Here is a 20,195-nt window from a genome sequence, read left to right as displayed (position 1 = left end):
GCGATGATGGCAGGTGGATGGGATGGAAGTGAAGGGGATGCACCAGGATTTCCGAAAGACGGTTGGGTCGTTCGTCACGAAAATTTGAGTAAAGCGTTGTAGTCAACGGATTCTTTTTGGGTAGTTTAACTTCGAGTTATTTTTGAATAGTCAACGAGTTCTTTTTGTGCCCCATTGGAAAGCCCCATGCGGCCTCTCCAGTTCGAAGGAAGGAGTGGAAGATTGTCTTTTGAGAAAGGCGTGGAGGCCAGTTCGATGATCTTGTCCACAGTTGTCGGTATATGTTCTGGTGTCAATGAGCCTAACCTGACAATCAAAGCTACATACAGTATTGAAACACAAACGGAAACAGATCGTACCATTCTCCATGAGGATACACGAGAAGATTGGCCGCGTATCTACTTCTTGTCAGTGACGAAAAAAATGTACAGGAAAAGGAACGTACTGATGACCTCCTACGTGCCCGACCTCCGCAATCATGAAACGACTCGCAAGGCCTCTCGGAGCAGCTTCAGTGCGAGCAGAAATTTCTCGCCGAATGGCCTCCGCGACATCCTTTCCTACGGACCCACATCGACAATCCCTCGCCCCATGGGTGCAGACGTATAGATGAACCGCGCCATCGAATGAACTTGCACCATTTCCGGACAGACAGTCTCTCATCTGCTCCTCCACCATATCCAAGTTTGACATGGTCAAACGCGAGATATCCAGCGTCCTTCCGTTGGCAAAAAAAGCCTTGGCTGATACTTCGTCAAAGTTTTTGCTCACAGGACTGCCGTAATATGCCCAATTGACTAATGCACCCCATTTCGTCACTTTGAGCTGAAGAGCACGTTGAATAGGGACCATAAGCCGCGATGGGAAACGCGATATCGGCTGAGGCGACTGCAAGAAAATATAGCAAAGGTGTGGTGGCATTGTGCCCAGCATTGAATTCGATTTTTCGGTATATTTTGTTGAAAAACGTCTGGAGACTTGAAGGAAGGACATAACACACCTAGCTGACAGGTTTAAAATTTACGACGTCGGGGATGGTGGTAGTTGAACGTTAAGAACGTGTTCCGCATCGGCCCGGAAATTCGAATTCATACCAAGAATAATTAGTTTAAACAACGACATACCCTTCATTGCGTACATATACATGATTTTTTTCTCTCTGAAACATGTGAATTCCTAAGGACCAACCAAGCCAATCCACTCCATTCTCAGATCCCGCCACTCCTGGCTCCTCAAATACGACTCGTCGACATGTTCCCATCCGATGATATCAGTACTTCGCCCAAACATATCAGCGCTGCTTTTGATGAACACGGTTTTCATCAAAAGAATGGTGCCATGTAGTGGCTGCCTTGAAGTCGCATGTAAAAGGGCATTTGCCCTCTCGTTGCGCCGGCGTTTACTCAGTGCCATGTCATCCATAAAGATTTCAAAGCTTCTGTGTAACCTACCAACGCCAACGCCATTTGGCTTTCCGATTTTCTGTAGTTTCAACCATGACGCCAATTTTCCTTACGCAACAGAATATCCCAGACGCACATATGCGACTTGATCTTCCGAGTGAAGTAGCGCACTACCCGTAAGCCGGCAACCAATCAACTTGGCGATTCTAGCTTGCGAACGGTCGTCTCTTTGTATGGTCACTTGGCGAATGGACTGCTTGGCTGATTCGGGAATCACCAGAAAATGCATAGGTGGATCTTTTCCTGCTTTTCGATGTCGCTGATACGCCTTTCTGATTTCAGGAAGGTGAGAATGAGTATGAGGAGGAGGAATGCTAATGCCGTGTGCGTTCGCAATGGCAATAGCTGTCTCCAGAGATCTAGATTGTGCATTAGGGCAAGATGAACCGAGGTAAAGTCGAAGCGATCTTACAAATGTTGAGGGTCAAGAACCCTTAATGCTGCAGTGTTAATATCGTCTTCACATCGAGCCTTCTGCTGTTGCTGCACGACCGTCAAGGATGACGGGTCAGGAAGAAGTTCCAAGGCTTTCTCCCATGCTTCGATACTGTCGCCGTGGTCGTCAACAGCCTAACGTATATTATAAACCTGCTCCTATGGAAGAGAACAACAACTGGTACTGACCTCGCAGGCGGTCGCTAGACGATGCCACCCCTTGATGTATGTTGAGTCAATCGTGGTCGCCTAAATATCCGAAATAAGCTATGAGCGAATTGCGACCATCTATAAGATTACTTTTCGAGCATCGGTGATCGCATCTTCATACCTGTTCAGTAATATCAGCATCAGAAAGTATATATGAACGACGACGTACTGGCATAAATAATAGTTACATGCTGAACGGTTAGCGTACAGGATGGCGTTTTCTCCGTCAACTTTGAGGGCGTCGGTGAACTTTGCTTTCGACAGGGCATAATTTTCCTGCCTAAAATACTCCTTTCCTTCTTCTCGTAGACTTTCCGACGACATGCTGAACCAAATGGTGGTAATTAAGAAAGATTTGCGTGACCGTGTTTTACATTACAAACTACTATTCAGTCAGCAGCGCGCTTTGCCAAACACGACCGAAGGGCAGCCAAATAATATATTTTTTCTTCCAATACCTGACCAATGTCGACGCTTGGCAAACGGAAGGAGCGTGACGAGGAGCCTGTTGGGCATGGGTATGGTTCCGCGGACTCCCAGGAACAGCATTGTACTGATATCTGGGACTAGGTCAACACTCTTTGTTTCCAATCTTCCCTACACCGCGACCTCTGTCGATTTGCAGACTCTCTTTTCCGATATCGCACCAGTTCGCTCAGCCTTCGTGGTAAAGGAAGCAGGAACGGGTGTTTCTAAGGGTGTGGGATACGTCTCTTTTGCTATCAAAGAAGATGCACAGGCTGCATTCGACAAAATTTCAGCTGATGGCCTTGCTCTCGTTGGAAGAAATCTACGGGTCCAATGGCCAGAGAATAAAGTGTGTCACGACCTCGTGTATCTAAGTACAACTTCTATAACAATTTTCTTCAGCCCAAAGGCAAGACCGAAAAGGCGGCAAAGGTGGAATCAAAACCCAAGCAGATACCCATTCCTCGACCACGGGCACCCCAAGATCCCCTGGCGATACGCACCATCATAGTAACTGGACTGCCTTCATCAGTAGATTCCAAAGCTTTGTTATGGAAAAAGTTTCGAAAATACAAGGGTGCAGAAAGCGTAGAATGGCCGGTAGATGAGGGCGCAGGTGCGTTTATCTTTTATGTTACTGCTATCCCGTTTACTCACCTTGGATATAGCGCATGTACTTTTCTCCACTCCTGCGGCAGCGCATGAAGCTGTCGACAAACTCCATGCACATGTTTACAAGGGTTCTCTCCTTTCCGTAGCGCTGAAAAAACGTCTAGACAGCCTGGCAAAGGCATCCAAGGCAGATACAAAGACCGCTGCGCCGAATCATTCTAGTAGGCTTATCATTCGCAATACCCCTTTCAACATTACCGAGCAAGATTTGCGCGCTCTTTTCCTTCCACATGGCCCGATACATTCAATACATATTCCCAAGAACAAAGATAGTGGCCGATCCCGTGGCTTTGCATTCGTCTGGATGCTCAGTAAGCAAGACGCCGAAAAAGCCATGGAGTCGTGTAACGGGAAGGTAATACGCGCTGGGATGGCGGAAGGAATGGTGTTGGATAAGCAGAAGAAGAAAAAGCAACGGAGACTGGAGAAGAAGATGCAACAAGGTGAAGGTGCGAATGGCGACGATGACAACGATGAACCACAGGACGCGGAAAAGTCTTCGGAACGGACAATTGCTGTGGATTGGGCTCTGAGTAAGGACAAGTGGGAGGAAGAGAAGACACGAATGGAAGAAGACGACGATGTTGAGATGAAAGATACGTCGAGTAGAGATGACACGGATGAGGATAGCGACGAAGAGGAACAGCTCGGTGTCCATGATGGCACGGATGACGACGCAGATGACTCTTCTGAAGAGGAGGGTGAGCATGACGAGGAGCCTGTGAAACCTCAACTCCCTCCTCCGGAAACCGGGACAACACTTTTCATTCGAAACGTACCATTTACTGCGACTGAGGACGAACTACGAACATTGTGCGGTTACCTATTGCAACGAATTACCTTCTTATTTACTCTTATCTCCTAGATTCCGCGCATTTGGAGCCCTACGGTACGCTCGGATCACTTTGGATGGATCGACAGGGCGATCTCGTGGTACTGGATTTGCATGTTTCTGGAATAAAGATGATGCAGACAATGTGGTAGAACAGAGCGACCTTCTGAAGGCGGAGACCACAGGTGCTGAACCGGCGGTGAAGAAGAATCCGTTCAGCATGCCATCCATTCTCACCCCGGATCCATCTTCGTCGTTGGCACAAAGCCTCGTTCTTCACGGCCGTACCTTGGACGTCGTGAGAGCCGTAACCCGCGACGAAGCTGGCAAACTCAAAGAAGAGGGTGAGCGAAAACGCGAAAAAGCGGACAAACGCAATATGTATCTTTTGCGTGAGGGCGGTAGGTGTTCTTTTCCCTGAGTGAGATATATTACAAATACTGAAATTGAAATTCTCTCTAGTCATTTTGCCGAACTCGCCTGCTGCCCAAGTAATGGCTCAGACGGAGCTAGAACGACGTACAGCCTCCTTCGGTGCTCGCAAGGCCCTTCTCAACTCCAACCCCTCACTGTACGTCTCAAAGACACGGCTCAGCATACGACAGATACCCATCTTTGTCTCCGAGCGGGTCTTGAAACGGCTTGCCCTCTACGCTGCACGGGAATTTGAGAGTGACGTCAAAAAGGGTGAGAGGAATGGGCTCACGGCCGATGAACTTGCCGTTGAAGTGGATCGGAAGGGCCAGTTGGACGATGATGACGAAAGGAAGAAAAAGAAGAAACCTGATAGTCGTGTTAAGCAAGCCAAGGTCGTCCGCCAGCACGAGCGAGTGGATCAAGTCACTGGGAAGGGCCGGAGCAAGGGGTATGGCTTCGTGGAGATGCATACACATGCCGACTCTTTACGGGTCTTGCGCTGGGCAAACAATAACCCTAATATTGGGAAGCTTTTGCAAGAGTGGTACAAGGAAGAGCTGAAGGATCTCGTCAAGGCCGAAAAGGGGAAGGGTAAAGAGAAGGATGACGCGAGATTGAAGCGGTTGCAGGACGAGCAGGAGAAGGCTGGTCCTGCAGTCAAGGGAACGCTCATCGTAGAATTCTCAATTGAGAATGTGCAAGTCGTTCAGAGGAGAAGTATCCAGCAACGCGAGCGGGCTAGTGTAAGTGCTTTCTTTCGTCTGATATCGTCTCGTTCTGAGTGCATGTGTAGCATCCCGATAAGGAGAAGAAGGATAAAAAGAAGAAGACGAAAATTGATGCAGAAGAGCTGCCATCCGAGCAAGGGCGGCCAGCCAAGAAGGTCCGTACTGAGGAAACTGCAAAGAAAGGCCTGGGGAGGTCGCTGGGTTCATTAATTGGAAGGAAGCGAAAGGAGCGCAAGGGGAAGCATTGATATAGCAAACCCAAGAATGAATGAAACATGTCAATGTTTACATTCTATCTTTGGCTGAGGAAGGATGGAGTTTTTATTCTGCTCACTGTTCCTAAGTCGACTTCGTCCATGATGGCTTAGCTGCGAGCAGTGGCAAGTAATGCAAGAGGTGTTGTACGCCCTCTGAACACATCAGAGGGAATGAATACTTGAGCCTCCCATCCCAAAGTATTGCGCTTCGTTGGTCAGACACAGAGAGAGGATATTTGATATTTTCAGATGTAAGAAGTAAATTTCAACAGGGCTGCACCTTCACCTACGAGCGTAAAGGTTCCTCTCAAATACTCTTCTCTTCCCAAAACGGATCATCAAGTAGTTGTTCCGCCGATGGCCTATCATCCGGGTCCAAACCAAACATCTCCGCATGAAGGCTGCTGTAATCAGCACATCTTCCTTGTCGACGACCTTGTAGTTCCTCAATGATTTCTCGAGCGGGTTCCAGAATGTAGGCGGATCTTGTTTGAGATAACCTGAATGTAAATGGTGTAGAGCAAAATCTCTTCTGAGAAAAGATGGCAGAACACAAGTCGTTCGCTCGAAATATTGAATCATCCGTTGGCTCCATTTAACCTGCTTAGGCTGAAAATCCTCACCCGTGAAGCATATCATCTGCCACAAGTGTCCTGCAGCAGCGTCGAGACCACGATCCGGGTAAGGCACGTATTCGAAAAGGTTTTGGCCAGTGATAAGTTCGAATACCTGGGGGGAATAACTTTGATCAATTGCCTGGCATAGAAAGCAGAATAAATGGCAGCGTGCGAGGCAACCGAAGGTCCAAATGTCGACTTTTTAAGGAGTTATGCCGTCCGTTGTCCTGTCGTCCGGTTCTACGATCTGGGCTATCAGCAAAATATTACTTAATAAAGGCACCAACATGAAGAGAAGGCGTACACACCGCTCCCAAAGTTAGCAATGAAGAAATTCCTCGTAAGGAGGTCATCGAGAGAGCTGGGAAACGGAAGTTTGCATGGTGCCCTGCCATGCTTGCTCTCGAATATTAAGACGAGGGGGGGGGCGTGCCAACAAAGATGGGATGTCCAAGCTGGGATCTACATCAAACATGATGTTGTCGGGCTTCAGATCAGTATGCGCGACACCTAAGCTGTGAATCTGCGCTAGGCCTGGCAACACATGACGAAGAACGTGTTTCGCCGACGAAAGAGGAAGATAGGGTTTTCGGGACCTCTCACCAGGGATCTTACATCTCCGCCTGTCAAGTCAGTAACGATGCACAAGTGGTCGCAGTCAATGGACACTTTTCCAGGCGTGGTCGAGTAGGTTGAGGCATCGAGAAGGCCAGGCAGTAGGTGTCTGCATGCTAGCAAGTTATCGGAGAACTCTGAGCTCATGCGAGATGCCACGATTGACGATTCAGTCGCGTATCCTTTCAAAGCTTTGACAGAGACAAACTTGCTTCCACCGGTGAATATTTGAATCATAAGAGAAGGTCAGGTAGATGAAAAAGGACAAACACCGACGAGCAATCACGCGCAAGCCATACACTCGAGTTCACGCCCTATCCTTGTTTGCGCAATATCTCGTAGGCAGAATTTGGACCCAAAAGGTGGACCGAGCTCAACGGTGATTATCCTTCAGTGCCGTGGAAATGTAATTAATCTTATTTCACAGGTTTTCAATCTGGCCGCATTGATAAATGACTACATATTCGAAACTGTAAGCTATTGCCTCCGTCAGAGCATACTTCAGTTCACCTTCCTCATACAAACTCACTAGCACCCTGATGTAACTGTTGCACTTACCCATGATGAACACCTGTGGGGAGGTGTCATGGACAAAGTGTGTTGCTGTGTGTTTCTGATGTCTTCTGGTTTCATTAACTGCCATGCTAGGTTCATAATTCGCTTGACGCTGCGGAGCTTGCGAAATATGTTATCGATAATAATCTAGTCCTTATCAACCAAGGTAAGATATCCTTTGTAATAGTTATGCTTGAGTTGTAATAATGTATCTGCTTTTTCAGGCTCTGCTAAGTAAAACGGCGGCCTAGTACAGAACAAGACAACCTCCCAAGTTATTTTGTTCGGTAAGGACATCAACTTCCAAATGACAGAAACTAATTGAACCCACTTCCCATGTAGCCAAAACGACACCTCTAGCACATGTGTACTCGCCAGCGGTCTTTGCATAGATATTACAATGATGATGCCTTGTGGAACGTATGCTATGCGAGCGTGAGAACGGGGTATTGGTAGAGAGAAGGCCAGGTTATACATGAAACTACGATTCTCTCGTCCATGGTTGCAAAAACGACATGGAAGGGACCTGCAATGCAATCAAGAAGGATTCCGAAATCAATGATAGTCGACGCAGTCGTTGGGTTTATTCCCCGGAACAGAACCAAAGCGCGTAATAGAAGAGGCGCGAATGTCGCTATAGTCCGAGATGGTGCTCTTAACGTTGAGGGGGATCAAATGCATCCTTTCGGTGCAGAAGGCGCCCGGTAACACGACGAGCACACGGATGTTGAGTGGCACAAAGGGACGATAATTCCGATGGATTATCGTGTGGTAGGCCCTTCCCTAGCCGAGTTCACATAATGCTGCTTTGAAAATCGATGGTGGGGTTGGCATATCTGAGGTAAAACTGAAAGACAGGACGGACAGAGATAGAACCCTGAATCGTGTGCGCAACGGCAATATAATGGCCTGGGGAAATGGTCGATATAAGTACATCAGGAGCGGAAATACATGTTTAATTGTACGTATGATTGACGCCACGGTAAAGGTGATTCTGTTGATACATTGTCTATTACTATGATTGGTTGTATGCGTGTCATCTATGCGTAAATGTCATCCTCTCTCTTTCATGAACACGCACCGGGGACGGCCTCGTATTGAGAAATTACATCGACTTTTGCGGCCGAAGCGGAATTGGCGTCAAAAACGTAGCCCAGCCATTCCTTGGCGAGGCGACGGGCGAGCTCAATACCAATGACGCGCTGGCCCATGCAAAGAACTTGAGCGTTGTTGCTCAGAACACCCCGTTCCACCGAAAAGCTGTCGTGAGCCGTGACGGCACGAATACCAGGGACTTTGTTGGCGGAAATGGCGACACCTGTTTGCAATTGTCTTGTTAGCTCGTCGAGTCGCCCTATCAGACACGCCTGCTACACACCTAGACCAGTACCACAGATCAACAGCCCACGGTCAGCCTCGCCTGCGACAATCTTCTTTGCGGCTGTGACAGCGACGTGGGGGTACGCTGTCTTCTCATTCGAATCGACAACGCCGACGTCGATGACCTCTGAGACTCGAGGATCCTTCTCCAGGTCGGCTTTCAGCGCGTTCTTGTATTGGACACCAGCATCCTGTCGCAAGCTTAGACTTGTACAGAACAAGGCAGAGGCAGACTCACATCGCAGCCCACGACGACGCGCCATTTTGGAGGTGCTGTATCGGACATTGCGTGGAATACTGGGAAACGAAGGATACGGTCTGTGCAAACAGTGGAGGGGACTCGGAATCATATGTGCCCGGACCGGGCCGCACTCTATATCGACCTTCGAACGTTCTTATTAGTGGTGCTACCGGCTCTCTCGATATCTGGATGCTGCTTTTGTCTTGGTGCTCTCATCTAGGTCGATATCGATATACTTCTGATTCGCATTTTCACTTGTGGTTAAGTTCCGTACACGTTTACTGAGATCGTCCGACAGGAGTTGGAGGCATTCGACAACATGGCGGGGAGGATGCCTCAAAACCAGACACCCCGAACAACACTTCCCCATTCCTCCAACGTAGTCCTCAACTTATCCCACTTGGTCCGCAAGTCCTTCTCCGCATCGTGGCCCAACAATAACCAAGTAGGCCAAGCCTTTCCTTCTGCTGAACCCTCGCCTCTTACCGTATCGACCAGTGTTTCCATCGCTTTCACAGGGTCGCCGGGTTCCGTCCCCGGAACGGAACCGAAGCGTGCGATAGCGGAGGTGCGAATATCATCGTAGTCCGAAATGGGGTTCTTAACGTTGAAGGGGATCGAATACATCCCTTCGGTGCGGAAGGCGCCTGGTGCGACGAGGAGCACACGGACGTTGAATGGGGCTAATTCGGAGCTGAGGGATTCGGTTATAGCTAGAGATAGTTCGAGGGGAATGATAAGTATAAGCAAATTACAAGACAGACAGAGAGGGTTTGCCATGAATAGCTGCTTTTGATGCTGCGTACGTTCCGATCCCCTAAATGTCAGTCAAATCATGCTCAACGACACGAATGATTGTTACCAACCGCAGTATCTGCCCTCCATACGGAGCGACTGCCGATAACGACTATCGTTCCTTGCTTTTGCGCCCTCATATAAGGGAGGACGGCATTGGTGACATCAACAACAGCAAAAACGTTTGTTTCAAACTGCTCTCTCAGCATTTTCGTTCTTATTCAACCATAAGCAAGCGGAAGCTTCGTTATATTATCACTCACCCACTCTCCTCTAGGAGTCCAAGGCATCCGGTGCCAGCATTGTTTACAAGCACATCAATCTTTCCCCATCTCGAAACGGCGTCGTCGACTGCAGTTTTGATGGCGTCAAAACCTGCGGTAACGTCTAACTGAACGAGATGGAGATTTCCAGAGTCTCCGGATGGGTGAAGGGCTTGTAATTTTGCTAGAGAGCGTGCGGTGGCTACCACACGGTCACCTCGAGCCAAAACAGATGCTACGAGCCGTCGACCGAGGCCTGAAGTGGTTCCTTGAAAAGCGTGAGATTGGTATTCCCGCCGAATGACTCATAGAATAATGTACCTGTGATTAACCAGACGAGCTGGGGGGACATGGGCCTCGACGATGACTCTGGTTACAGCAGCAAATCAGCAATGCTCCACAAAATCTCTACGAGTCAGCGGAGGAATCTGATAGAGAAACGACAAAAAAGTTGGTCCGGCTTCAAGAAACTGCGTGCCGGAAGCGGGATATGGAAAATCTCGGCAGAAAAGTCTGGAGCGTTCAATAGTCACTTATGGTATGCTATGACATAGGTTCGAGCAATACATATATGGACATTGGAAACGTAATTCTCGCCTATTTTCCCGTCCATCTCTCCCATCAACAGGTCTGTATCGCTGCCTGTCTACGAGGCTACCTATTCTCAAGCCACGTGCTTTAACCAAGTGTTTCTCGAACTCCCCTCCACCCTCCCGGACTGGTCATCCTTGTTTGGGGGACAGCCAGCTTATTTCATTCGACATGTTTCATAAGTATTCTCTTTCTGGAGTCAACTCAGGAACCTCAGGTCTCCTGCTTCGTGTATGTGTAAGCGATCTTGGGACCACAACCATCAACTACTTACTGATGCATCACAATTTATTTTTTTTCAATATCGTTTTAGTTGATCACTACTGTCTAAAATTACATGTATCTTTATCTAACACGATACATATCAGGGTTTTCGAAAGCTTTGAATGCCAAATCGGATCACTCCGCCACAAACACATTTTCAGTGTTCACTGCCACTGTCTCTGGATTTTCCCAGCAAAACTCCCGTCACGGGGCCCGCCTACGGGTCTTTTGACGCTTTGGGGACAAATTCTCCGTCACCACCAGCTGGAAAGGCATCTTTCAGGGATGAGAGGAGAAATTGACTATGTAATGTCACGAGGAACAAAGAGACTGGCGATCTCGCCTCAGTGACTGAGTACTGGCAAGGTCATCTTTCCGCGACTCTTTATGTCCAGGATCTCGAGTTCGATCAAGATTTCATGCCAATGACGACTTTCAGAGACGCGGGTTTTTGGAATGGGCTTCGTGTCGTTGTGCCTGACCGCTTCGAATCTCACGGAAGCAAAGGATATTGCACAGGCCACAAGCATCACCTCTTTGATCGCTCAGGAATCCTTCATCATGACACCAGCTTGGCTAATCTGATGTGTCAAAGGAGAGACGGAAAAATCTGTGGTGTCCTCAATGATCAAAGTTACAGTCATAACTTTGATTCGTACTCCTCGGTTGTCTCGAGTTCATCTCTCCGGCATAAGGATACCCTGCCTTACATGATTCATGACTTTCTGGGTTAGTCAGACGTTGACTATCTGTATCGCCCTGACATCGAAGCCCTCTACTACGTTCTACTGCTGCTCTGCTTACCATTACGAGATTTGTCCGGTACGCAAAAGGACGGGTCTTGGTGGACTTCAAAAACCTGAAGACAGTGATTTCCGATCAGTGGTTTGACAGAACGATCATGACGGTTACTTGCCGCCCACAAACACAGTTTCCTGACCGGTCATCAGACAATTTCTACGCCGGCCTCATTTTCTGTCTTTCTTCTGTGGCTCGATATTTGTTTGCAGGAGGGATGGCTGCGCTGGCAGATTCAAAGACCAGATGCCATCAGCAATCTCCTCGAGACCCGGGAAAGGGACATTGAACGTCTTGTGCCCTTCGACAACAAGACCATCGTAGGCATATCATCTACTCCAAAATTGTGAAAATCATGTCGAATCAATGGTCATTCCCTAGTCGTTCTAGTGAAGGTTACCAAATTAGACAGGGCTAGCATTCAAATGTAAAATCTTATTTTTCAACTTAGAAGTTCCTTTATGCGATATGAAGCTCCCTTTAGCCTCAGAAAAAGATCCGCTATGGAAGTAGCAGCACGTTAGTATGCTAGTCCGAGCAGAAAGTATATCCGAGCCTTTTCAAAGTTCTTTGCTTTATACTTGCATTTCAAAAATTATACGGTAATACAGTAATAGTAAAGTAAAGACGTAGAATGAAATGGATAGGAAGTGAGCTTCAAGGTTGAACGTAAGGTTCATAAGAGTCGGAGTTGATCGGATGCTTTGGCCCGGTACCGATCGGCAATTACGAATTACAAGGCTCTTCCGCTTTTCCGAGCTTCCGGTCAGCGCAAACAAGCAGATGAAACATCCCTGCCGTCACTATGGCTGCACCAGACTTGATGAGCGCCACTAAATATCAGTATCTTCGAGTGAAGACCCCATTCTCATTCCGCTCTTTTCGTTTGATCATCATGGATGTTCATAATTTCATATGAGCGTTCGGGCTGCTCGGACTCAACGGGCCATATCATAATTTCTTTCCACTCTTTGTGGAGATACTTAAGTATGATTTTTAAGTATTAATATACTACAAACGGGTAGTGCCGTCGACCCTGAAGGCGAGAGGGCCAACATCGAAAACGGTTCAAACGGTTCCTCGACCTTTACGTCTTGCTTCAAAGTTCCCTTAGGACCAACGACTCTCTCCCCGACTTGCCTCCCTAGCACTGTAGGTACCGTGAAGTCGACGTTAAGGGGAAAACCGCTTGGACAGGATTTTCACTCCACGTGGATCGCCAGTGCCTGGTGTAAGCTGTGCTATACAGTATTGAGACATGAAGATGTTGACAGTTTCCCCTCAGATTGCTACTTATACTTCACCCTCGTCGCCCAAAAATTTTCGACCATGGTTCTTCGCGAAGTATACCCCTTCAGGCCATCTTTGCTGTTGTGGCTCGTCGTGGCGCTCTGCCGGGCGGTTCGGGCGGCATCGAATTACATGGATCAGGTGAGGTTTCACTTCTGTTACCTCTTTGAATTGGACGTGTTCTAACGCTTGATAGTCGTTCTACTTTGACTATACCCCATCGTCAGAAGCAATAGCAGTTCCAGTGACGGGTAAGCCTCTGCATCTTCTGAGAAATAGGCTTGAATTCAGTATATCGATTCAGCTCAATGCGAGACGATAAATGTCGAATGGCAGCGGACGGCAGCATCTACTGGGTGCGCTTTATCATCAGTCTTCTATATTATTGCGCAACTGATACGTGAGCCGTTCGCAGCCCAAGTCCTTCTGCCCCGTACTTCCTTCAAATATACACTTCGTAAGGGATACGCTTCTTGCGATTGTCGCGCATGTTTACTCTGTGGTAGTGCCTTCGTGTTTCCGTTTATCATCCCAGCGGGCAGCGGTACGACTTTTGTGAGTCCTTGCATCGGCCCTTGATATATTTCTGTTGAGCGTTCCACCTTTATCAAATGTAGGACTGGGAAGTGCCTTTCGGGCCTGGAACACTAGTAAGGACGATCAACCGTACACCTCATTTTTTCCTGACATTATCTGTACAGTATCAAGTCTGTATGTTCGACAAGAACGGTTACACGGGGGGATGTCAAGAGATCTACACGATGATCACCAATACCACCACTGATACCCCGTCATGTTCAAACGCCTCCTTCCCCCTCGGACCTTTAGAAATTGATGCGCAGGTGCAAGATGGCCCGCTATCTCAGTACGGCTGGATAGATCAGGTGAGCGGTACATTGCCAATTAATCGTTCAAGTCCGCTCACACATCAGTCACAGTGCACTGATATTGCAATTACACCAAAAAACGGCACTCCTCCATATACCCTGACTATAGCGCCTACACTTCACCCACCACGTAACATTACGATTAATGACATGAGCACTGTGAACTGGACGGTCGATCTTTCATGGGCGTCACCTTTCTTCATCAGTGTCGTCGATTCTCAGTTTAATTTTTGGTCATATGGACCTCTTCACAGTGGTGACGGTTCCACCTCATGCCTTACGCAAGGTGATGTAGAATCCAGGTGTGTGACGTCTCTAATTTACCCTGGGTAAGTTTCACTTAACGTCTCTCCTACCTAGTTCATCAAACGGTCTGTCTACCGGAGGAGCTGTAGGCGTCGGCATAGGCGGTCTAGTCGCCGGTTTACTCGCAGGTGCACTCGCCACATTCTTCTTCCTCCAACGTCGATCACGCAAAGACTATCGGGCCGCGTCTTCGTCCAGTCTCGATAACCTCGGACATACGACATACCGTCCTGCATCCTCGTCACCTGTTCACCACTCGCCACTGCAAAATGACGGGTATCAGATCGAACCTTTCTCGATGGGAGGAGAGGTCCAGAACCAGGAACTGCACACATCGCCGAGCACCACCGATTTTGGGGTGACTTCGTCTAATGCATCCCCTCCGCCAACACGGCAGTCAGGACAAGTGTATGTGGTACACCACGATGGCGGGAGGGCACCCGTTACTGTGTATCACGAGGATGGCACGCAAGTGGTGGAGCTACCGCCACGATACGCTGATGGGGCAGACCAGAGTCCCCCTGCTTCAGACGCCAGAAGTAGGAGCGACGTCGGGAGTGGAAGTGATGGTGTTCGTTCGAGCAGTGATGGACTGAGTTCTGCGCTCAATCAACCACGACAGCCAAGAAACGCCCCCCGCAAGAATACTTCCGTCAATAGTCAACGCAATCTAACATGAGGTCCTTGTTTTCTTTTTCGTTGTAGGTATATATTATCTGATATGATCATGAGCTGCATAATATACCATATCTCTTTACTTATGGCATTCGTACTGACCGTGACGTCTTTCATCACACGATTTCTAACTTTTCAATTCTCATCGCTTTATATCATTGCGTTTTTAGAGCGCTGTATTATCAGTAGCCTTAGTATATCATTGATCAAAATTATTCGTTATGCGTATAAAAATACCAATGCATCAATTCGAGAACAATGTGCGGTAGATTTTGACGTGTAGAGGAGCTTTTGCACGCTCTGCGCGGTATTCCCTCATCTCTTCCACTGTGAGCCAAGATTTTCGTCCAGACTAGAGAGGAACCGGGTTATACATGTAGAAGGACAGATGAAACGGACAACCTACGTCGAGATCGATCTCCGAGGCTCGCTTGGGCAGTTTCCGTTTCCATACAAAGCCGATAACGTAAAAGAGAATCATCACAGGTGCGGCGAGATATGCCTCTGCAAAGGAAACGTCAGAAAAACGTCGACCGTCACTGGCAAAAAATACTGACCAAAGAAGGCTTCTGCTGCAGCGGTCCCACTAACTGATTCGCCAACTGGGAAAATAGCCTATGCAGAGTAAGGAGAATGGTTAGATATTCCTAAGGGGAGCCACTTACGACGTAGAATTGGGCAATAAGAATAAGGACGATAAGGACGACTCCGAACCATGATCCATAAACACCACCCATGGCCTGGTAGGGAAGCTCCTCAAGGGAATGTCCCTGGACTTTCCACGCAGCGCGGAAGCGGATGCTGAACACCAAACATGAGTGATTTCTGTCGGACGAGTTCAAGGTTACAACATACTGGCACAGACAGATTGATAACCATGTAAAGAGAGTCGAAAGACCCGATATAGCCAAAAGCCAAGTGACTACCCGTTGTCAGCGTTATCATCATGATGGGGATACAGAGAAATGGAACCCACAGACGGTGTCGCCGGCAGCAACTACATTGACGTATGCGATGGGGGCAAAGAGGAGCAGGCAGATGACGGATGCAAGGGGCCGACTGGACTTGTCAACTAAAACATCGTGTGGGATGGGGATATTCAGATCCAAGACGAAGACGTACTATATTTGAAGATGTTAGGAGCATAGCCTTGCTCTGCCAAAGCGGTCAAGGTTCGAGAGCCACCGTACACACAGGAGAGACCAATAGAAAGGACGGAAACACAGATGGTGGCGTTGACAAGGTCTGATGCAAAGGTTAATTTTACGCGAGCGCTGCGGAGTACGATACATACGATTCAATCCGTTGATGTTAGCCAAGTCCAGGGCAATAACGAAAGGTGATGCAGAGGCGCCGCTACCTCCAATAAGACGGTCCTCAGTGTAAGGAAGCATCAAACCGATGATCGTCAGGGAGGTGATGTAGATAATAGTCTGTAAGGTAAACAAATCAGATCGTGCCTTGACAACTACAGAGCGGAAGCCATACAATACGCCAGAAAGTTCCCTTAACGGCACCTGAGCAAAAGAAGTAAGTTTCCGGCCGTGCCAGGGAACCAGATGGCTTACCGGGCATAGTTTCACGAGGGTTGGGAGTTTCTGAAGCAGCGAGACCGACCAATTCAGTACCAGCTGATGATGTGTCAGTAATCTCCGTGGTGATGCACCGCCAAAGACATACCGAACGAAAAGGCAGCTGCGGATAACAGTAAGAATACGTACAAGATTTGGTGATGGAAACGCTTACCAGTAACAAATACTGCGCAAACGCCTTTAAAGCCATTGGCAAACGCGCCCGGATCATGCCAGTTTTTACCACCGACGTATTCACCAAACTCTCCACTCTTTGGTCCCCCGCCGGCAAGGCAGATACTTTTAGAGACTCAGTCACCCAAGTTTCAAGCCCATGAACCGTGGAAGACGCACATGCCAATGAAGATGAACATAACAACTACCAGTAACTTCAAACATGAAGACCAGAATTCTTCTTCTGCGAAACCGAGAGTACCAAATATGCTAGCGATCACTGTTACATCCTCAGCATTCATTGAAAGGGAGGATTTCCAAGTAACATACTGATGACTACCCAGAAAATGGTGATCCAGGCGGCAATAGGGACGGCATCTGTCCAGTACTGCACCGTTGTACCAGCGACAGTAATTTCCAGAGGCAGAGTGGCGAACCATTGGAAAACGTAGTTCCAACCCATCGCGAAAGCGAATGCGGGGTCGAGAAACCGGTCCGCAAGCGTATAGAAACCACCAGACACGGGGTACAAGATGGACATTTCGCCAAGAGCCTGTGTACGTAGGAACGTGAGAATAGATTAGTCCGACCGAGAGAAAAAAACGCCCACCTGAGTGACATTGATCAACATTATACCGATGAGAATCCATGCGATCAAGACACCAGCAGGACCACCAGTGTGAAGAGCGGAACCAGAACCGACGAAGAGACCTGTACCGATACTTCCACCTACAGCGATCATGTTCAAATGACGCCTCTTCATCTTGGGCTGAAGCATAGGGGCATCTGCCTTTAGGTGCTCGACGTCGACATGATCTCCAGCTACCGCTTGTTGTCTGGAATTCCAAGTCAGTTTCTGGTCTAAAACGACGAGAAAAAGAACAACGCACCCGGTAACACCTGGTGCACGCTTGAAACTCTCGAAACTGAGACCAAGACGTGTCCATATACTCTCCTTCGAAGGATCGTAGAAGGCAGGATGGTCGACTGGCTGCACGTCGCTGCTGCTGGAAATAGTATCCAACTTTTCCTTATGTTCCATGGTGGTAGAAGCGAGGGATGCAGAAGTGGGCGGATCAAATAGAACCAGCGTTTATACACCGGACGTCATGTTGCCTGGATCAGAGTCCACATGTATGATAAGAACCTATGCTCATCATACAAGTTCATGGAAACGTCCCATATGGTCACGTACTGATAAGAGCCTCCTTCCTAATTCGACCAACCGACCGTATAATTTACCTGGATCCCCAATTCTTTACTCTGTTTCTGTTTTGCGTACGCGCCGGAAATGCGGGGTTTCCGGCGGGACATGGAATGCCTCTATGGAACTGCGTTCGACTGCGTCGTAGAGGACTCGGAATCAATCCTTATGATCCATCTTAACGCCATGTGCCAAACCTAAGGGCTAGAGTCTACTCGGAATGTGCACACATTGAACCTGGGCCTATAATAATAGTATTGAGAACTTTGAAACGCGAACACAGACCGTGCATCGGAACTTATACTGAGCTTGGACGCCAAAAGGGAACCTTTTCAAGATCAATGCTATCACTACGCGGCTCTTGGAGTAGTCGGACCCCGTGTGGAATTAAGTATTTGGATCAATCGACTTGTCATGTTGATGGTGACATTGATGGCTTAACAACGCAGGCCGCTGCGAACAGAGATCCACAAGGTATGCCGGAGCTCAGCGCCTAGCTCGTATTCTGGTTTCTCATTCATCTGGGGAATACAGATGGACCACAAGAACTCTCCTATGTGAAGACGTCAGACCGAAGGCGAGAAAAAGTAGGGTCTGATCGAGTCTATGGGTACGAAGATCCGCATTTGGACGGCTCGAGTGGTGTTCGTGGAATGTATACTGTACGAACTCCTAGAAGCTAGCGCTGTCAAGATCCTTAGCACGGCCACAGATACCAAGAAGCTCCAAGGAATGCGGTGAAAACGGGGGTGGCGCAGAGATTTGATGACGACCAACTTCGCCCGGTGTAACTCTGGAATAATGATACCGCCAAGTGACTTGTATACTTCAGGTGATAGCGGCACAAGTACACGGAAAGACGAATTAGGAGCATTCCGTGCTGCATTCATACAGAGATGTCGTACAGTACAGTAGTCGACCCTAGCCCGTCTAAGACGCATGGAGTCTATTTTGATCCAGGAGACCGGTGGTAAGAGATGAGGTTCATGTGTCGTCCTGTGGAGTTCTCCGACGTCGGAATATACTTCTACTTTTATTAGATTCAACAGCTCTAAATCAAAAAAACGAGAGCGAATCACTGAACAAGAATTTCAACAGCCTGACATACAGCACTCGCGGGAAGAAAGGTCGCGTGAGTAGAAGTTTTCATCGATTCGGTTGGTGCCGGGGATCGCAGCAGAAATCGACAAATCCGCCAGGTACCACAACACTCAGCAAGTTCCGCGCCATCCAAGAACTGTTGTCTATACGAGACCGAGACAGCATGGAACCCATAATGAAGGGAGGTATTTTTATCTCGACGCCATATGTCGTCGATCGAACAATTTGACCGCCTCTTCAGGGACTGCTGATAAGCACCTGCTCGGGTTAACGGGGGTTCCGAAGTTGTCATAGAGTATAGAATACATCTATCGAGGCACCTTTGACTTTATTAATCCATGCAGGAAACTGGGCTGAGTTAGGAAGGGGAATTGTGACGTGGGTGGGTGGGGAAGCACTCACCATCGCCATGGCCATCAACGCGACCCTATCTCCTGGCTCAAGTAGCCTCACGAACTCGTGTGAGAGACCCACTAGACCTCTCATAGTTCGTTGCTTAGTCTTTTCATTTGTACGTGGCCAGATAATCGTGTGTTCCTTGTAAAACCCTTGGGCAGTAACATTTACTCCGACGTGCCATCTGCTTCCCTCCTCCTCGCGAGATCGTACTTCAGCGGCTCGTGCTGCACTGCGCACATCCTCCGGGAACTCTAAGCCCTCCCGGTACAGATCTACAGGCATCCTCAGGACCTCGCTAAGCCACCACGGTTCACCGCATATTATTGCGGCCTCAAACCAGGTCCATGACCCCTCGTAGGTCCCTGGTGAAGGGCAATGAGGTACGAGGAAGATACGAAAAGCATCAAACTTACCCCGGTGCTCTGGTTCTCCTCCATAACCCTGGTCACAGCTCTCAATGACAAACTTCACCGAACGCACTTTGGCGTCTTGGGGGACAGGAGGGGAGACGATATAACACCAGTCGGCCTTTGGAAATGTCTCTCCGGTCGGAACAGCTGCAGCGCGCACCTGTATGCGGCGCCTTTCGCGGATACACGACCAGTACTGAGCAAAGTCGAGTATATCATCGATAATCTCGACAGGGAGGTAGTTGTTCAGAGTACGTTTAACAGAGATGACTTCGTCGTCAGATGGGATGTGATCTTCATGCTCATTCGCTTCGTTCGTCCTCGTACTTGAACTCAATCCAGATATGACAGTGTAGCGTGGGTACACAGTTGAAGATTGTTCGGATCCCATGTGCCTTCAGGTGAATGAGACAGATTCGATACTTGGAAATAAGCCTTTGTTAAGCTGCAGCTGGATGCAAGTCTGTATAATACGATTTAGAGTCAATAATAATGCACTCACAAGGAAAGGAGCCTTTACGGGGAGGAAACAGGTAGTTGTCGATGATACTGGTGTTGGTCAACGTCGAATACATGT

At 48.3% G+C, this 20,195-nt stretch overlaps 9 protein-coding genes across 9 annotated transcripts; 3 read left to right on the top strand and 6 right to left on the bottom strand.

The window, feature by feature from the left end:
* Positions 1 to 1,050, bottom strand: BT62DRAFT_936991 (uncharacterized protein). Its single transcript, XM_043187228.1, has 3 exons — positions 446 to 1,050; positions 360 to 398; positions 1 to 306 (listed from the first exon to the last, which is right to left on the bottom strand). The coding sequence occupies exons 1-3, from the start codon at positions 919 to 921 to the stop codon at positions 126 to 128; spliced, it is 696 nt and encodes a 231-aa protein (XP_043034966.1). The 5' UTR covers positions 922 to 1,050; the 3' UTR covers positions 1 to 125.
* Positions 1,051 to 2,563: 1,513 nt separating this feature from the next.
* On the top strand, positions 2,564 to 5,944 carry BT62DRAFT_955756 (RNA-binding domain-containing protein). Its single transcript, XM_043188350.1, has 7 exons — positions 2,564 to 2,626; positions 2,679 to 2,925; positions 2,979 to 3,192; positions 3,245 to 4,061; positions 4,114 to 4,481; positions 4,543 to 5,240; positions 5,291 to 5,944. Exons 1-7 carry the CDS (start codon positions 2,574 to 2,576, stop codon positions 5,471 to 5,473), a joined length of 2,580 nt encoding a protein of 859 aa, XP_043034965.1. The 5' UTR covers positions 2,564 to 2,573; the 3' UTR covers positions 5,474 to 5,944.
* On the bottom strand, positions 5,493 to 6,351 carry BT62DRAFT_479030 (uncharacterized protein). Its single transcript, XM_043181101.1, has one exon. The coding sequence runs from the start codon at positions 6,119 to 6,121 to the stop codon at positions 5,765 to 5,767; it is 357 nt and encodes a 118-aa protein (XP_043034964.1). The 5' UTR covers positions 6,122 to 6,351; the 3' UTR covers positions 5,493 to 5,764.
* A 1,985-nt stretch (positions 6,352 to 8,336) lies between these two features.
* BT62DRAFT_908094 (uncharacterized protein) lies at positions 8,337 to 8,935 on the bottom strand (the record flags this gene model as incomplete). The annotated part of the gene is made up of 3 exons (XM_043183693.1): positions 8,337 to 8,587; positions 8,648 to 8,840; positions 8,888 to 8,935. 3 exons carry the CDS (start codon positions 8,933 to 8,935, stop codon positions 8,337 to 8,339), a joined length of 492 nt encoding a protein of 163 aa, XP_043034963.1.
* Positions 8,936 to 9,226: 291 nt separating this feature from the next.
* BT62DRAFT_982747 (NAD(P)-binding protein) lies at positions 9,227 to 10,300 on the bottom strand (the record flags this gene model as incomplete). The annotated part of the gene is made up of 5 exons (XM_043189711.1): positions 9,227 to 9,603; positions 9,668 to 9,707; positions 9,757 to 9,901; positions 9,949 to 10,216; positions 10,270 to 10,300. 5 exons carry the CDS (start codon positions 10,298 to 10,300, stop codon positions 9,227 to 9,229), a joined length of 861 nt encoding a protein of 286 aa, XP_043034962.1.
* Positions 10,301 to 10,965: 665 nt separating this feature from the next.
* Positions 10,966 to 11,972, top strand: BT62DRAFT_936986 (uncharacterized protein). The gene has a single exon (XM_043187226.1). It carries the CDS (start codon positions 11,229 to 11,231, stop codon positions 11,535 to 11,537), a length of 309 nt encoding a protein of 102 aa, XP_043034961.1. The 5' UTR covers positions 10,966 to 11,228; the 3' UTR covers positions 11,538 to 11,972.
* Positions 11,973 to 12,636: 664 nt separating this feature from the next.
* Positions 12,637 to 14,986, top strand: BT62DRAFT_974606 (uncharacterized protein). The gene is made up of 10 exons (XM_043189169.1): positions 12,637 to 12,832; positions 12,887 to 13,032; positions 13,088 to 13,142; positions 13,196 to 13,247; positions 13,307 to 13,348; positions 13,398 to 13,446; positions 13,509 to 13,541; positions 13,593 to 13,775; positions 13,830 to 14,080; positions 14,139 to 14,986. Exons 2-10 carry the CDS (start codon positions 12,931 to 12,933, stop codon positions 14,761 to 14,763), a joined length of 1,392 nt encoding a protein of 463 aa, XP_043034960.1. The 5' UTR covers positions 12,637 to 12,832; positions 12,887 to 12,930; the 3' UTR covers positions 14,764 to 14,986.
* BT62DRAFT_936984 (amino-acid permease inda1) lies at positions 14,896 to 17,674 on the bottom strand. The gene is made up of 16 exons (XM_043187225.1): positions 17,395 to 17,674; positions 17,115 to 17,340; positions 16,835 to 17,057; positions 16,685 to 16,784; positions 16,506 to 16,630; positions 16,440 to 16,454; positions 16,328 to 16,390; positions 16,248 to 16,276; positions 16,054 to 16,192; positions 15,882 to 16,004; positions 15,736 to 15,831; positions 15,615 to 15,681; positions 15,425 to 15,560; positions 15,317 to 15,374; positions 15,166 to 15,263; positions 14,896 to 15,111 (listed from the first exon to the last, which is right to left on the bottom strand). The coding sequence occupies exons 1-16, from the start codon at positions 17,544 to 17,546 to the stop codon at positions 15,004 to 15,006; spliced, it is 1,758 nt and encodes a 585-aa protein (XP_043034959.1). The 5' UTR covers positions 17,547 to 17,674; the 3' UTR covers positions 14,896 to 15,003.
* A 1,199-nt stretch (positions 17,675 to 18,873) lies between these two features.
* On the bottom strand, positions 18,874 to 20,175 carry BT62DRAFT_478816 (uncharacterized protein). Its single transcript, XM_043181100.1, has 4 exons — positions 20,121 to 20,175; positions 19,622 to 20,063; positions 19,212 to 19,570; positions 18,874 to 19,157 (listed from the first exon to the last, which is right to left on the bottom strand). Exons 2-4 carry the CDS (start codon positions 20,007 to 20,009, stop codon positions 19,098 to 19,100), a joined length of 807 nt encoding a protein of 268 aa, XP_043034958.1. The 5' UTR covers positions 20,010 to 20,063; positions 20,121 to 20,175; the 3' UTR covers positions 18,874 to 19,097.
* Between the last annotated feature and the right edge of the window lie 20 nt (positions 20,176 to 20,195).

Source organism: Guyanagaster necrorhizus (assembly GCF_019112545.1).
Source record: "Guyanagaster necrorhizus MCA 3950 unplaced genomic scaffold BT62scaffold_37, whole genome shotgun sequence".
Lineage (NCBI taxonomy): Eukaryota > Fungi > Basidiomycota > Agaricomycetes > Agaricales > Physalacriaceae > Guyanagaster > Guyanagaster necrorhizus.
The sequence above is the reverse complement of the archived record's forward strand: the minus strand, read 5'-3'. Positions and strand labels throughout refer to the sequence as shown.

Excerpts from the sequence above, each read along its gene's own strand:
- BT62DRAFT_936991 (XM_043187228.1), bottom strand. The coding sequence starts at position 921 with ATGCCACCACACCTTTGCTATATTTTCTTGCAGTCGCCTCAGCCGATA. Across the intron at positions 399-445 it reads GGGCACGTAGGAGGTCATCA|ATACGCGGCCAATCTTCTCG; the intron begins GTACGTTCCTTT and ends GACAAGAAGTAG. Across the intron at positions 307-359 it reads GTGTATCCTCATGGAGAATG|GTTAGGCTCATTGACACCAG; the intron begins GTACGATCTGTT and ends TTTGATTGTCAG.
- BT62DRAFT_955756 (XM_043188350.1), top strand. The coding sequence starts at position 2,574 with ATGTCGACGCTTGGCAAACGGAAGGAGCGTGACGAGGAGCCTGTTGGG. Across the intron at positions 2,926-2,978 it reads TCCAATGGCCAGAGAATAAA|CCCAAAGGCAAGACCGAAAA; the intron begins GTGTGTCACGAC and ends AATTTTCTTCAG. Across the intron at positions 4,482-4,542 it reads GTATCTTTTGCGTGAGGGCG|TCATTTTGCCGAACTCGCCT; the intron begins GTAGGTGTTCTT and ends AATTCTCTCTAG.
- BT62DRAFT_974606 (XM_043189169.1), top strand. The coding sequence starts at position 12,931 with ATGGTTCTTCGCGAAGTATACCCCTTCAGGCCATCTTTGCTGTTGTGG. Across the intron at positions 13,143-13,195 it reads AATAGCAGTTCCAGTGACGG|CTCAATGCGAGACGATAAAT; the intron begins GTAAGCCTCTGC and ends ATATCGATTCAG. Across the intron at positions 14,081-14,138 it reads CAAGGTGATGTAGAATCCAG|TTCATCAAACGGTCTGTCTA; the intron begins GTGTGTGACGTC and ends TCTCCTACCTAG.
- BT62DRAFT_478816 (XM_043181100.1), bottom strand. The coding sequence starts at position 20,009 with ATGGGATCCGAACAATCTTCAACTGTGTACCCACGCTACACTGTCATA. Across the intron at positions 19,571-19,621 it reads AGGAGAACCAGAGCACCGGG|GGACCTACGAGGGGTCATGG; the intron begins GTAAGTTTGATG and ends GCCCTTCACCAG. Across the intron at positions 19,158-19,211 it reads CGTTGATGGCCATGGCGATG|TTTCCTGCATGGATTAATAA; the intron begins GTGAGTGCTTCC and ends AACTCAGCCCAG.
- BT62DRAFT_936984 (XM_043187225.1), bottom strand. The coding sequence starts at position 17,546 with ATGGAACATAAGGAAAAGTTGGATACTATTTCCAGCAGCAGCGACGTG. Across the intron at positions 16,785-16,834 it reads CATTTTCTGGGTAGTCATCA|TGATCGCTAGCATATTTGGT; the intron begins GTATGTTACTTG and ends AGGATGTAACAG. Across the intron at positions 16,277-16,327 it reads CCCTCGTGAAACTATGCCCG|GTGCCGTTAAGGGAACTTTC; the intron begins GTAAGCCATCTG and ends TCTTTTGCTCAG.
- BT62DRAFT_936986 (XM_043187226.1), top strand. The coding sequence starts at position 11,229 with ATGACGACTTTCAGAGACGCGGGTTTTTGGAATGGGCTTCGTGTCGTT.
- BT62DRAFT_479030 (XM_043181101.1), bottom strand. The coding sequence starts at position 6,121 with ATGATATGCTTCACGGGTGAGGATTTTCAGCCTAAGCAGGTTAAATGG.